We start from the raw sequence: 16,069 nt of genomic DNA on the forward strand, positions 1-16,069 counted from the left end.
TGAGCGGAGGATGGGTCAGGAAGAGAGGGAGATATAGAATCTCAAGCAGGTTCCAGGCTCTGAGCTGTTAGCACAGAACCCGATGCGGGGCTCGAACTCACAAACCGCGAGATCAAGACCTGAGCGCAAGTTGGACACTTTACCGACTGAGCCACCCAGGCGCCCCTGGACAGATGTTTCTTAACTCCTCAAAGTTCATTGTCCTCATTTGTAAATTGGAAATGATCATGATAACACTCACCTGCAGGGCTGAGATGAGGATTGAATGGGTCCTCCCCTGTCTTGAGCCCGGTATAGTTTAGACCCTTTGGAAAGGACTGCGTGCAGAAAGAGAATGTTTGTGATTGACTTTCCTATTTGTGAGTTGGAAATTAGTCACATTCCCTGCTTTGCCAGCCTCTCTGGATTTCTGTTGAGGATTAAAGGGGAGAACACATACTAACTTTGATGGGGTGTAAGTGGGGTGCCCAAGTTAGCTCCTGGTACTGAGGTTTGGTGCCCCACTTCACCCCTGCCTCTACAGGTGTGGATTCATGGCTGATCCTCATGCAGCGTCAGCCTGTGTGTCTGAAGCAGCCATAGTGCCTCCTACTGCAGGTTCAGAAATGCCCCCCGACCCTTCCCTAAGTCAGAACCCAGCACTGCATGGCACCGTCTACTCCTGCTAGTTTGGAGTACTCCACTCCCAGTGTATTACCTCCTTGACGTGCACAGTGTAGACTTGAGCGGCAAGTTCTAGAATCCAGTTGAAGTCATTGCTTCCTCTACCAGCCCAGTGCATGACCCTGGGCAACTTACCCTCCTAAACCTCCATCTGCTTCTCTGAAGATGGGAGGGTCATAGGACCTAACTCTCAGGGTTTTCAGTAGTGTTAGAAGAGATGAGGCCTGTATGCTTTCCCGGTGGCAAGTGTTCAATATGTGGTAGCTAATTTTTACAAGGAAGATGTCATCCACATCTTTGAAAGTCTGCGTGGATTCTTTTAAACATTCTTAGAGAAGTCTCATCAGCCAGGTCTGTATGCCCCTCATGGTGGACCTGGAGAACTCTCAGTGCATTTTCTTCACCTGGTTGTTCTTTTGACATTTTCTGAGAACCTACTAGGTGTTGGACACCTTATCAGTAGTCAGAAACATGAGGGGGCGGTGCTATCTGTCCCCAAAGAAGCACACAGCTTGGTGGGGGAAGCTGGAAAGTAAAGATGTAATAAAATAAAAGATTTTTTGAAATATAAAGCAACAGATAAGTGTAGGATGGTTGCATTGGGCCAAGATGAGGAAGCCTGGGCTTTGGGGAAAGCTTCATGGAGTTGATGAGGCTTAGCTGTGTTTTGAAGGGTGAATAGAAGTTTATGTGTTTGCCAGCCGAGTGATTGAATAGCATGCCAGGTGGAGAAATAGCTTAAGCAAGAACCGAAGCAAGACCTGAAGCTAAATGTTGAGGCTTGTAGACTTTACCTGCCATACTACTGCATGTGGAGCCTGGGGAATGGTGGGGGCTTTGCTGAGGAAGTAGGCAGGAGCCAGAGCATCTGGTCAGTTCACAAGTCTTTACTGAGTACCTACTATATGTCAGATAGCATTGTAGGTTCTGGGATACGGTATAAACAGAACAACATACTCTCCTGGTGGAGCTGGCTTTGCAGACAATCAAATACACAGAAAGTATTAGGTTAAGTCAGGATCGTTCTGCTGAAGAAAAAGCAGGCAGGGAACAAGAGTGTCACAGGACCAAGGAGGGCCTCTTTAAGGAGGTGACATTTGAGCAGGTACCTGAGAGAAGTGAGGGAGGCAGCCATGTGGATGTGGGGGATGAGGCCTCGGGCTGAAGGAGTAGCGGGGGGCTGCGACCCTACAGCGGGAGAATGCTTGAGGTGTTGGGGGAAGAGCCGGCAGCCAGCAAGGCTGGAGCCGAGTGTGAAGGACCTTGGTGCCTTTCCAAAGGGTTTGAAATCATCCCATGGGCTGCCTCCAAAGGCCCCATCCATGGAATAATAGGAGTAAGACAGATCACCCATGCTGCCAGGTGGACGCAGGAGGCAGGGCTGGGGGGACACTTTCCTGGTCCAAGTGCATGAAATTGAGTTTTCTGCCGGAGAGAGGGCATGTGGGTGGGAAGGGATGGGCAGAAACAGTGTTGTGAGGATGGTGGTAATTCTGCTTGGCCAATCTGTGCCCTGAGAAAGTAAGAACACATCCCTATGATCTGTTAATGCCTCCCAGCTACCCTCTGGCACACATCCATGGTGGGCTTTTCCTCATGGGGGCAGGGGGGAGGCTCCAAATTGGCCTGGACTCTCTCATAGCTTTTACACGGCAGTGGAAGCCAACTTAGCAATAACTCTCAGTGCTTGGGCAGTGTGTCAGCTTTGTCCCCAAAATTCCACTTCTGGAACTTTATCCTACTTGGGTGACCATTCTAGTTATGAACAGCATGCCAATGGCAACATCATTTGTTGTCGTTGGAAAAAAAAAAAGGGACACATGTAAAATGTGATACTGATTAGATACATTGTGGTATCGTCGCAAGAACTGCTAAAAAGGAATGAACAGAAAATGTGTTGATATGGAAAAAAATCTCTAAGGTCAAATTAAGTGGAAAAGGCACAGTGTAGAAAGTTGTATATAATACCATAATTGTAAAAATATATGTACATGCCTTGTTTTCGTAGAATATTTCTGGAACCTTACACAGGAAGCTGTTAAACGTGGTGACCCGAGAGTGGGATGGGGGCACACAGGCATGGAGAAAGAGAGTTTTGTTTGCTTTTAATTTTTTTGTACTATTTGAGTTAAAAAATTAAAACCAGGAACATGATTATTTCATAATTTAAAAAAATAGGAGCTGAGAGGTTACAGAATACATTGTCATTTATGATAATGATCCCTCCTGAGTGACAAATCTTAATCACAGCCCTGGTAGTGACTTACTAGTCATTATTTATTTATCATATAAACCATTTTTCTTAACATTATCTCATTTAATTTTTATATCAGCCCCATGAGATAGGCAGAAGAAAAACAATTCTGTTTTCCCGTTGAACAAACATAATCTTGGAAGAGCTGAGGGATTGCCCAGCTCATACACCAGAACTCAAAACTCCTGGCTCTGGCTGTCCCCAGGGCAGCCCTGGTTTCTCCAGAAGGCGCTGCTCTCCAGTGGGGTTGGGAGGGGCTGCCTCCCCCTACAGATGTTTCCTGTGGACCAGAGGAATTCACCTCCTTCTGTGCTCAATCCTCACCACCAGGGAGGCTCCTGGAGCCTGAGTTAAGGAGAGCAGGGAGGAGATCACCAGCCCCCTTGCAAGGGAGCAGGCCAGGGCCGCCCTTCCTAGCTCTCAGGAGATGCACCAAAGCAAACCCAAACTGGCACTTTCTGTCCTTTTCCTTCTAATTATTTAATATTTAACTGGTTGCAGAAGTAGTGAATGTTGTAAGTGATTCAAACACAACAGCTACATAAATGAGATACATCTATGCATCAGATATACATAATTTATAAATATGTGTTTTAGTCTGTTTGGGCTGCTATAACAAACATACCACAGATTGGGTGGCTTCTACAACAATTTATTTCTCACTGTTCTGGAGGCTGGAGGTCCAAGATCAAGGTGCTGGTAGATCTGGTGTGTCGTGAAAGCTCATTCCTGGTTCATAGGTGGCCATCTTCTCGCTCTGCCTTCACCTGGTGGAAGGGGCAAGAGAACTCTCTGGGCACTCGTCCCATTAGGAGGGCAATACCCTCATGACCTAATCACCTCCCAAAGGCCCTACCTCCTAATACCATCACCCTGGGGGTTAGGGTTTAACATATAATTTTGGGGGACACAAACTTTGAGGCTGTTGTTAACAATTCAGAATCTCTTCCTGTCAGTATTTCCCTATGCATTTAGCTCCATTCTTCTTACCTTTCTTTTTGCTCTGTGTGTTGAAGAAAAGAAATTCCCAGGTTCAGGAATTTAATTCTGTAAAGGTCAGCTCCCTTTTACAGAAGTGGGTTCTCCAGTGGACACTCGATTTCCTTGTTGCAAAAGTAGTCCATGTTTTTTTTTGCAGAAGATGTAGGAAGCATGTTTAAGTAAATAAAGGAAAAAAACAGCACACACGATAGCATTCCAATGTCGACACTGCTGAAGCTGAGAGGGGTTACGTGTCAAAGCCCACTGTTGTGGCTCCCTCGTTTCCTCTAGATCTAGCCTGGTAACCATCCCCGAAGTCAGACCCAGGCCCCTGCTTTCAAGAAGCAGCATGCAGCACCTGTCCCCCACTGACAGTGATAGAGCCCCAAGGTGACGCTCCCGCTCCGCCCCCCCCCCCCACCAGCGGTAAGCTATCTGCCCTCAGTTGTCAGCCCTGGGGTGCCCGCTCACCCAGAGCCCCTGCCCCAAGAGGGAGCGGTTAACCCTTCTACTGCTGATGCAGTCTGAATGCACCAATGAGCTGAGAGTGGAAGCACTGCTTGTACGCAGAATTACTGAAATGCTCTTTAAAAGAATGGTGATGTGGTATGGGGATGCAGAGACCTGGGCTTTGGGGCCCCAGGACAGGAATTTGAACCCTGTGGCTTCCACTTATGAGCTGTGTGTTCCTTACTTACACCTCCCGGCAACTCACTTTCTTTGCCCGCAGAATGGGAGGCGGAGGAGGAGTAATTCAGCTTATTAGGAAGTGCTGAAGAGCTATGATCTATTATCTTTTGTTCATTGGTGGAGTAAAGATATTTGTATATAAAATCAGCCACGAGTGTGTTTGTATTCACACACAAAAAAATGGTGGATGACTTACACTAAATAATGAGAGGTAGCAATTTAGTGAACCACAGGGCTTTGTCTGAGGTTTCTTTCATGTCTTGATGGTGCACCAGGGGAAGGGGAAGCCCTGGCCCTGTGCCCTGGCCCGGAGCATGCCCTCCAGCCACGCTTTTTCAATTCCAACCACCCACCCAGGGGATAAATGATGTAACATCACTGTGGGGGTCCTCATCCCACACAGGGGATTCTGAGGCAGAGAGAGGTTAAGGGACTTGTCCAAACTGCCTTTCTTGGCAAGCCAGAGCCAGAACTGGGCTGAGAGAAGGACTCTCCACCCCACCCGCGTCCCTTCGCCCCTTCTCCCTTCCATGCTCCTCTTGCCTGTGTCTGAAATGCGGGCAGCTGCCTGTTTTATCTAATGGCAGAATCTGACCAGCATGTCCCTTCTCTTTGCAGGCTGCTGGACCTAGGTCCTTGAAGGAAGAGTTAGTAGATTGGGGAGAATATAATTGATGCAAGGAGGGAGGAATGAATGGGAATGGGTGAAGAGAAAGCTCTGGTGCCCAGCAAAAACCAAACAAAAGCACCTGTTGGGTTATGTCTTTGCTGGATTTCAAGAGGTTCCTTTAGGAAAATGGTTGAATCTTGATTTTGAAAGAATACTGTTGTTTTCAGCTGAGCCAGATGGTGCTTGTGACACTTAAAGACTCTGATCTACTGTGATGACAGATGTAAATTGATGCTGGCCTCCTGGTGTATAGCTTATGGCCCTGTAGCTGGTGGCACAGGTGTTAATGAATGACTTTAATTCAGGCTCAGGCACAGAATAATGCATAAGGGGCTGTTACCAAATTTCAGTGCATTAACTCTATTCTGGGTGATTTTTTTATGTTTATTTTTTGAGAGAGAGAGAGAGAGCAAGGGAGGGGCAGATAGAGAGAGGGAGACGCAGAATCCAAAGCAGGCTCCAGGCTCTGAGCTGTCAGCACAGAGTCCCCTGTGGGGCTCGAACCCACAAGCTGTGAGCTCATGACCTGAGTTGAAGTTGGACGTTTAACCAACTGGGCCACCCAGGCATCCCTAGTCCAGATGATATTTAATGAAACCACAAGAAAGTATATGAAACTGTCAAGATGCCTGACACACATGTATCCTCACGTCTGCTCTAGACTGACCCTGGTAGACATCTTGATGGGGAAGAAGCACCAAAGCTGGGGAACCTGACTCTCCCACTTACTGGTGGGGTCCCTGGGCATGTGACTTGGAACCTCTGTTCCCTCGTTGGTGAAATGGTGTACCTGTCCCACCCTTCAAGGTGCTGTCAGTGTGAAGGGACAGTGGTGCATTGTGAGTAGCTGACCAATGGTAGCTCCTCTCACTTCTGCGTCCAGCCTGCCCCCCTTCCCGGTGGATAAGGTGACATTCAAAGGATGGAGGTCTCCTCGTGATAGACACCAGAGCTGGGAATAGACCCCTCCTCCCCACTCTGGAGCTCCTTGTCCAGGGCTTTTCCTAATGGCATGTGTGCCTCTCCTGCGTGCTGTCCCTCCTTGGCAGACAGTAGCTCTTTGCTAGCCTCGGCACAGAACGTCTCAGAGGCACGAGGGGTGGCAAAGATGGTCAGACTTCATCAGAGCTTTTGGTGGCTGGTGATGCAGAGGTGTGGTACTGTGGGGGCCCGTGGGGTGGGGCTGGAAAGGCTTGGGCAGCACTTTTGGGCCATGCTGAGTCCTGGTGAGGAGGAGAAAGGGTCAGGAATTGGAGGGTCCTGGGACCCCAGCTGTGGGTGGTGAGATCCTCTCTGCTGCGTGGGACCTAGGTAATACACATGAGGATGTGCTATGTTAAGAACCAGCGGGTTCCCCAAAGCCGTGGCAGCCTCTCTGTTGCTTGGCCTGCCCCTTCTGCACTTTGCCTCCTGACCTGCAGTACCTCTGTTCATGTCTCCCCATGAGGCACAAGTTTTAGGGCTCTTCCCTGAGTTTTGATGCCATAAGAGTCCCTTCTTCTAGACTCACGCTCCTCACTGCCTCCTATTTTCCTGGATCTCACCCTCCAGCCAGGGGGGCACTGGAACAGAAGACTGGGGCGCAAACCCCGTCTGTGATCCAAGGCAAGCTCAGTAATACATGGAGCCTCAGTTTCCCCTGAACAATGGGAGCAAAACAGGACTAACAGACGCAAGAGTGCCAGTGTGCTGTTCCTAAGTGTGTGTTCTGCGTAATGCCCTCGAGGAAGTATTGCTTTGGAAAGGCAGAAACATGGCACAGTACACTTCTTACTAACAACTTAAAAAAAATTTTTTTTTAATGTTTATTTTTGAGAGAGACAGAGAAACAGTGCAAGCAGGGGAGAGGCAGAGAGAAAGAGAGACTCAGAATCTGAAGCAGGCTCCAGGCTCTGAGCTGTCAGCACAGAGCTCGATGAGGGGCTCGAACTCATGAACCACGATATCATGACCTGAGCCAAAGTCGGCCACTTAATTGACTGAGCCACCCAGGCGCCCCCCTTCCTGACAACTTCTTAGTAACTGGGTTACAGTTTACATTCCATAAAGTGCTCCCCTTGTAGGTGCGCAAGTCAGTGATTTTGAATCACTGCCGATCGTGACCTCATCACAGTACAGGTTTGGAACATCTCCAGCACGTCATAAGGGCTCTCAGTACCCATTTACACTTCATCTCTCCTCCAGCCTGCAGGCAACCACTCCTCCACTTTCTGTCTCCTTAAATTTGCCTAGTTAGGACTTGGCATATAAATGGAGTCATGCAAGGTCTCACTAACTTCCTTCATTTAGCATGTTTTCAAGGCTCACCCATGTTATCACATGTATCACTTCGTCATAAATAACATTCTTTGTGGCTAAATAACATTCCGTTGTATGGATACACCACATTTTGTCGGTCAGTTAATGGACATTTGGGTGCTTTTCCATTTTTGGCTATTAGGAATAACCTAGGGGTGGAAACTCTGAGTTGTATGTTTAGCTTTTTAAGAAACTGTCAAACCGTTTTCCATTGTGGCTAAACCAGTTTTGTATTTCCACCAAAAATATATGATGTTCCATTTCTCCACATCCTAGAGGACACTTGTTATTTTGATTACTGCCATCCTGGTAGGTGCACCCAAGTGGGTATGAAATAGTATCTCATTGTGGTTTTAGTTTGGCTTTAATGGGGAATACTTCTGAATAAATTTGGGAAACATTGGGTTAATCAAAGTATCTTTACCACAGGACTCCTTAGAACCTTTAATTTTCTGATGATCATTGAGATTCTCAAAGGAGGGCTACAGTGTACTTCGTTTTCTCCACGGAGGTCCTGGTGAGAACTTTTGAGTGTCTTGAAGGATTGCTGTTCTTTGGAAAGCCTAGAACAGGGTTCTAGAGACCACTGGCCAAACCCCATCTCCTGCCTATTTTTGTAAATAAAGTTTTGTTGGAAGACAGCCACACTTGTTTATAAATTGTGTATGGCTGCTTTCACACTGCAAAGATAGATAGCTGGGACAGTGACCATATGGCTTGCAGACCCTAAAATATTTACACACTGGCCCTTTAAAGAAAGTTTGTTGACCCCTGATCTAGGAGTGCCTGGTGCACAGTAGATGCTCGCTTAACCTTTAGATGAAAGGATGGACTAACCCTTACGATATGGGTAGGGACCAAGAATACACTTTGTGAGGCTTTGTGTTATTTGAGCTGGTGCTTAAAGGACAGGTAGAATTTTTACAGCTTGGGAGAATGAGGAAGAATGAGGAAGAATTCCTTACAGGAATGAATCCTGTAAGGTGGAGAAGTCAAGGTGTGCTTGGGGGCTGATGGGGACTTCCGCATGGCCTAGGGGGATTTCTGCAGTGACGGAAGAAATTGGAGCAGTAGCTCCTGACTCCTCGTGCCAACCTAGGTCATTCTGTAAATGACACAGTTCTGTTCCATCTTCCCCATGACCAGACAGTGGCTCCAAGCTCTGCCTCTGAAGTCGAACAGGTGAGGCTTCGGATTCTGCCTCAGCCTTCCTGGGCATATTAATTTCCCTAAGCCACACTTTTCCCACTTGTAAAATGGGAACAACTGTTGCCTTTACCTTGGGAGTGAGCATGAGGAAATCCAGGCTATCATGGTCCTTGTTGTTTTCTTCATACTCCTGGGTAGTAAGCTCTCCGACAACCTGAGGGGGTGCTCTCTCAGGGCACCCCTGCTTCACTCATCGTTGTGGCTTTAGTCCTTAGGGTACGCGGCATGGAGTTAGCACCTGATAACTATCTGCTGGAAGATGGCATGATGCAGAGGCCTCAGTTGCTTGACAAGGAGGGTCCTTGCCCTGTGCCTCCAGCGGCATTTAGGACCTCTGCTGGGGCTCATAGGAGCAAGTCAGAGCTGGGGGCCTGCACTTCTTTCTTCCCAGAGAAGTGAGAGCAGAACCCCGAAGGCAGAGAAACTCTGGAGGGGGCAGGGAAGGCACATTAGTTTTGGTGATGGGCCCTTTTTTGTTTGTTTGTTGCTTGGGGAGACCAGAAAGGAAGACCAGCAAGGCTATTTATAGCCCAGCCCCTCAGCGCCAGTTTTTAGGGCGGTCTGTGCGTCCCTGGCAACACTTACTCCGTGGCAGGTTAAAGAAAGGTGATGTGTTTGCCGGCTCCGTGCTGGACATCAAGATGAGGCCTCTCCGGCTAGCCAGCCACGCTGGGAGCTGTTCCCACATGGCCTCTCCCAGGCTCTCTGCCGGTGGAGGAGAGGGGCCTGGCTGCCTGCTCCTTCTCCACTTTCCGGGGTCAGACCATTCCTGGCTCTGCAAGCTAGGGAGGCCCCAGGTGTGAGGCTGTTTCCTCCCCTCCAGACTCAGCCTCTCTATGTATGAGACACTGAGATGGAAATGAGGGTGATGTCTGGAGATTGGATTTGGGAACCCAGCCATTTTCCCTCAGACTGTGAAGGATGGGGGAGAAGCCTTGAGTGAGAGGCATCCTCTTGCTGGGGTCCATTTCTGGTGGGCAGCAGTGGGGGAAAGGGTGTGGGCACCGGAAGAACCTGGTTTCAAGTCCTAATCTGGGCAAGTTCCTTTACCTCACTTGGCCTCAGTTTCCCCACCCATAAAATGGGTCTAATAATACCCTCACAGTGAACTGAATGTAATGAGCTGTATGGCTTTCATGTAGCACCTGCCATAGTCCCCTCTGCTTCCAGCTCCTTCCAATTCTCTCCTGGCAGTCTCTTAATAACGACAGTTTGTGGTCGTCTGGGTGGCTCAGTGGGTTGAGTGCCAGACTTCGGCTCAGGTCGTGATCTCACGGTTCCTGAGTTCGAGCCCTGCATCTGTTGTCAGCGCAGAGCCCACTTTGGATCCTCTGTCCCCTCTCTCTGCCCCTCCCCTGCTCACGGGCATGTGCTTGCTGTCACTCTCTCAAAAATAAAAAAATAAAAAAATAAGGATGGTTTCCTTCCAAACTGGCCTCTTGATTTCCCCAACACATTCACCCCATTATAAGTAAAACAGCTCTTGTGTTCTGTGTGGCCCTTCCAGATACCACGGTCTCTGACCCATAAAAGCCAAACTCACCAGGGTCCCACCAGCATCCCACTGCATGTCTGCTCCTCACTCAGAGCTGCCTGAAGTCTGCCCCACGAGGATCTGTTCTCCCTGCCTCACTCCCACCTTCTGGTCCCAAATCCCCTGACACCCTCCGTCTTGCCAGGCTGCCCTGCAGCACGTGGCAGGTGGACTGCTTCCCCTTCTGGAATGCCCTCCACCTCCAGGGATGCCGGCTTCTCCTGTTGCTCCCTGCTTTTCTGCTCACACTTGTCTCCCTCCTGCAAGGGCTCCTCCCTTCCTCTCCTGTCCTGTAAATGTTGGGGTTCTGGAGGCTCTATGCACGTCCTCCCCCTGCCTCCTCCTCCTCCAGCTCTCCCCAGGGAGCCTCATGTGCTCCCAGAACACCCTGATGGCTCAGGTCTGAATCTCCTCCTTGTGTCTCTTTCTTGAGCTTTACACCCAGAGACCCAGTTGCCTCTGGGCATTGCAGCTTCCTAGGTGTCCCACAGGCACCTCAAAATCATCTTGTCTAAAAGATTGGTTCTTCACCTCTTCCTCCTCCAACCGTCTTGACAATTCACTCCTGCTCAGCTAATGACCTGCCCGCCATCCATCCAAGTATGAAGCTGGGTGTCACTTGGGAACCCCCTCTTCCCTCCTACCTGCCACCCCCAGGCAGTCACCTTGTTCCTGTGCTTTTTCAAGCCCACTTGTTCTCCTCTAGGGCCATTCCCCTACCTTGGTCCAGACCCTCCCCAATTACTATGCAAACTAAGGCAGCCCTGACCTGTTCTACCCTTACTGCCCATTCTTCCCACTGCAGCCAAAGAGAGTCTTCCAGAATATGTATCTGATAGGGTCTCAGTCCTATTTAAGATTCAATGAGGCTCCTGTTGCCCTCAGGATGAAGCCCTAGTCCCTCAGCAAGGCTCATAGTCCAGCTCTGTCATCACCCCACTTCTCACCCTGGCTTCTGCCGCGCTTACCCAACGTGCCATGCCTTTCCCTGGTCTCACTGAACTTTTGTTCCAGCCTTTTGCCCCTGGTGGCCTTTCTGCCCCAAGTGCTCCCCGCCCTTCTTTGCTGACTCCCTCCTATCCTCCAGGATCTCTCTGGCTCACTCTGATCTCCTGACTCACTCTGATCTCCGCATCCTGGTATTGGTCAAATCCCCGATGATGGTCCCAATGATTTCTCTGTCTTGATCCTCTCTATGCCCAGTTCTATTTTCTTGTCTGCTTTCCCCATTAGAACATGAGCTCTTTATGGACCCCGGTGTAACACTGGCACACTAAAGACATCTTACTAAGTGCTACTTGAATAAATTAATAAATTACGAAGGACATGTGCTGCATACTACCTTTATGTTATATGCAAAAACACGTAAGATAGCTTTGGAGCATGCGTTTAATGACAGCTTTCATTAATGAAGAAGAGAAGAAGGCAGTGATTTTAGTGTTACAGGGGAATCTCAGAGCTAGCATTGAGGCTGGAAGTGCAGGCTTTGGAGCCAGGATCCCTAGGTTCAAATCCCAGCTCTGTTGCTTGCTCCTGGTATGACTTTGGGTGAGTTACTGAACCGCTCACACCTCAGTTTCCCCATCTTTGAAATGATGGTGATTCTCTTTACCTCAAGGATTGTTGGGAGGGTTAAATGATGCTTGGAAACCTGTCAAAGGGAGGTATTGTCATTCCCATTTTACAGATGAGGAAGCTGAGACTCAGAGAAGCGATGTCCCTTCCCCAAGGTCATACAGCTGGTAAGGAACAGCGCTCAGTTTGAACCCAGTCCATCTCTACAGGTGCCAGGGGCTGGAGAAGCAGAGGCACCACACTGCCAAGCTCTGGGTAGCTATCTCCAGAAATATTCTACACGTGTGGTCTGAAAAAGATACCTCGTGAAGGACCTGCTCCCATGCCTGGCTCATAGTAGGTGTTCAGAATAACTTGAGTAAATGCCTCCAAAGAGTTCTGTTTAGTCTTCAACATTTCCCGCTCCCTGGACAGTGTCAGGAGGTCTGTTCCTTGGTTCCCTTTTTTTTTGCCAGGGTGTTGGCAGCAAACTCTTCCTTATTCAGACCTTTCTCCTCTCCAGCACTTCATGGGGAGGGTCATTAAGAAAGCTTTTTCCCAGGAAGAGCTGTGCCTTCTCCAAGTCTCCGGAGTTGAGTGCCCCAGCCCCTGGACTCTCAAAGGCTGCCCTTGTGGGTTTCAAAACAACCCACAGCCCTGCAGGCTGAGAACCTGGCCCCTGAGCCTTCTATCTTTAGAAACCCAAGGTCCATTGCTAGTTAGAGTCAGTGCTGGTAAAACCTAAAGAAAATAGTTTGAGGATGTTTTCAAATAGTGTCTGGTGAAACAAAAGAGCAATTCATCCTGCGTAGCTTTTAGTAATCTGCTTCCCATTCTGGGAATTAGATTGTTCAATTAAGCGAGAGGGTGCCGAAGCAGGCTGCATGACTCAAAAGTTTGCGGCATCCAAAATGTGGAAGAGAGGGGACCTGAGCCAGCTCCCTCCTGGCTGCTCTGCCCCCTCTGCTGTCCCTCTGTCCCCATGCCGTTTCCAGTTTTCAAGTCCCAGTTCAGAAAACAACTACATCAACAAGAAGGCATATGTGTATGTGCACCCCTGCTAGCTGGGGACCTCATGTAAGTGCTTCTTTAATGAAAAATTCACAGCCTGGAGTGGAATGGGAAAAGCACACCATCTGCACTGGCCCACTTTCTCTCCTGAGCGGGCTTATTTCTTCTTGAATGAGAAGGAATGCCCACCTCATGGGCATTCAGGATGCTGTCGGGGGCAGTTTGTAAGGTGGTAGATATATGTAGGCTACGAGACTCTTAATTGAGAAACAAGGTCCTTGATGAACACTCTGAGGTTCCCTGCAGAATTTTGAGAGTGAGTGGGTGCATCACAGTATTTTGGGGGAGGAGAAAGTCCAGTCCTTCAGGAGCTTCTCAAAGGATATCAGACCCCATCTCTAGGTCCTCTTCAAAAAATCTATTCAGGTGGGGTGTGTAGGTTATTCCTTCATTGTCAGGAAACTCTACTTCTGTGGTGCTGAGGCCTTCCCACGCATAAGCAATCCTTGGGCGGGTGCGGCAAAATGCAGCTTCGGGGGAGTCGTTCGGCAAAGATCTGGACTCAGTAGGTCTGGGACGAGATGCAGGAATTTTTTTATTTTTAGCAAGCACTCCACAAGGACCGTGCTCTGAGGCCCACTATTCTGTTATGATAATAGATACTCTTGAAGGTTTCATTTAATGGCCTATAGTTTTTAACGGAATTAAAGCCAGAGACTACTAAGCATAAGAAACAAAATTTTAAAAAAAATTGCTGTTACAATGATGTGGCTATCTCCTTCCTTAAAAACTTGGACTTTTTTTTTTTTTTGGTCCAACTTATACTTGTAGAGGGCAAAAGCCATACATGGTTTTGTTTTAATTCACAGTTTTAATATAGTGCCTGGTCCATAGTAGGTGCTCAGTAAATGTGTATTTAAGTGGATGTTCACACTTCTAGCAATAGGTCTGAAAGCTGGTTTCCTTTCAAATAAATCCACACAGCCCAATTTTGTTTGGGGGCCTGCCTGATTTCTCCAGCAGGGGTTGGGGCTGGAGGGAGCCTGTAGACCAGTGCTAATTGGTGTCATTGAGTAATTAATGCAGAATCAGGCCCTGAGCAGATTCCCAGGGAGACAGACACTGAGGGAGGCTTTCATGCTTGGTGGGATGGGAGCTGCTTGCTCAAAGGATGTTCCCAGAGTGCTGAGACGACTGGCGTGGTCCGACGGAGGTGGTTTGGCAGCCAGAATGGGGTTCGTGGAGCGAGTTTGGAGGGGGTTTGTGTTAGTGCCACGGTTCTGCACAATATGGAGCGTGGCGAGTTTGACTTTAAAGAAACACAAACCCCAGGCATAGGCTCTGGGAGCCAGGTCTGTGTCAACCCTGAAGGATTGATGGGTTCTGAAGGAAGACTGTGGCTCGAGGCATTGACTCAGTGTAGCCTGGGGTCCTCCCCCTCCTGTGGCCTGGGCCTTCTGGGACATCCCTACTCTTGGCCTGCTATTCAAGGCTCCCAGGGATGCGTCTCTGTTTACGTTTTCTGCGATTCCCTTATGACCCCTATGTTCCAGTATTCCCCAAGAATCCCATACTCTGTTTTCTGGCTTTTGCTTGTGCTATTCCCTCCATCTAAAACAATTTTAAGTCCCTTTCTCTCCTGGCTGAATCCCATCATCCTTCATGGTTTAGCTCAAATATCACTTCTTCCAGACTGCTTTCCCTAACCCCATGTATCAGTCAGCATTGGTTGGGTTTTGCTGCAATAACAAACATCTCCAAAGATCTCAGTAGCTTAAGGCTGCAAAGTTGCTTTCTTGCTCACACAACATCTTTGACAGAGGGTAGCAGGAAGGCTCATGTGTAGTCACTCAGGAAGTCAGGCTCCTAGGGGCTCCATCTTGACACATACTCTGTCATCACAGCAATAGTAGGAGAAGGCAACATGGTGAATCACCTCACCTGGCTCTGCAAGTGACACGGGTGCTATTGGCCAAAGCACGTTCATTGGCTGCTGTTTAGTTCAGCAAGCCAGGGTTGTATAATTGCTCCCACTGAAATTCCCCACCTGGAATGTGTATGGACAGTCCTTCAGTCTCCTGGAGTCATCAGGTGGGCTAGATGCTTCTCAGTCTTTCCAGAACCCCTCTACTTCTTCCGTTTTAGCCCTTGCCTCACTTACTGTAAACCATTCCTAACTGGTCTGTCTTTCCCCAATGAGTGAATCCATGAAGACAGAGGGCTGGGTCTTGTTCCTTGCTGGGGTCCCAGCTCTGGGTTTGGCTCGGAGGAGATGCTTGGCAAATGGTGGTAGGGGAGGCAGGTGAATGATTGGGTGGCCTATTCCTGCTTCCCTATAGCACTAGCTTTGCCCCGGGTGGGATCAGGGTGGGTCTCCAGCCCCCGTGACTCTCCCCTCTCCCCTTCACAGGCGCCGGGTCCTGGCCATCTCAGGTGGGATCGAGCACATTGGGAACCTCCGTTGGGAGCTGGCCTTGTGTCTCCTGGCAGCCTGGACCATCTGCTACTTCTGCATCTGGAAGGGGACCAAGTCCACAGGAAAGGTAAGAGGTGCATCTTCAAGCAACTAGCCACCAGCAGGGGAGGACATGAGCTGTCCTTGTATAAGATCACAGGTGACCCGGAGAGTGCCCCGAGTTTGAATTATAAAAGTTAGCTCTTATGCTGGAAGGTAGGAGGAGCACTGGACTGGGAGTCCACTCAGGAGCTCAGAGCTAGAACCCAGTGCACCACTCACATGCCACACACCTCAGGGCTGGTCAGTTCTGCCTTTTGAGCCTCAGTTTGCTTGTCTGTGAAATAGCAAAGCCTGTCCTGTCTTACTGAGAGCTCTGCAAGGAAAGGGGAGGTAAAATGCTTTGAAAACTGGAAGTGCTGAAGTACAACCATGTAGTTTTTGTAATGAAGACATGGGCTTCAGGCATGTGCCAGGGCAGGAAATGCTGGCTGCCTGCACTGATAGGCCCCAGGACCTCACCCACTAAGAGTCTGTGGATGGAGGGCAGCTGCGTCCATTTCGTTGCCTTGCCGTGCCATCCGTACTGTGTGGCCTCCGGGACCTGCATCTCCTCTCGGGGGGGGGGGGCGGCGGAGAAGTGGGAGGAAGCAGCCAGGTCTCAACAGCCCTGGCCAGGAAGTTAGCACGGCTCTCCCACTCACAGGCACCTGGCTGGAGCCTGAGGCATGGCCTCAGCTGCCTGCCAGG

General features: G+C 49.2%; 1 protein-coding gene across 1 annotated transcript in view; it reads left to right on the plus strand.

Annotated features, from left to right (window-relative positions):
- SLC6A11 (solute carrier family 6 member 11) overlaps nucleotides 1–16,069 on the plus strand; it is a 134,519-nt gene that overhangs the window by 13,060 nt on the left and 105,390 nt on the right. The window contains exon 5 of the mRNA XM_049641007.1: nucleotides 15,275–15,407. Coding sequence (XP_049496964.1) covers nucleotides 15,275–15,407 — 133 coding nt within the window. The remainder of the gene's footprint in view (nucleotides 1–15,274; nucleotides 15,408–16,069) is intronic.

Source organism: Panthera uncia, chromosome A2 (genome assembly GCF_023721935.1).
Source record: "Panthera uncia isolate 11264 chromosome A2, Puncia_PCG_1.0, whole genome shotgun sequence".
NCBI classification, from domain to species: domain Eukaryota; kingdom Metazoa; phylum Chordata; class Mammalia; order Carnivora; family Felidae; genus Panthera; species Panthera uncia.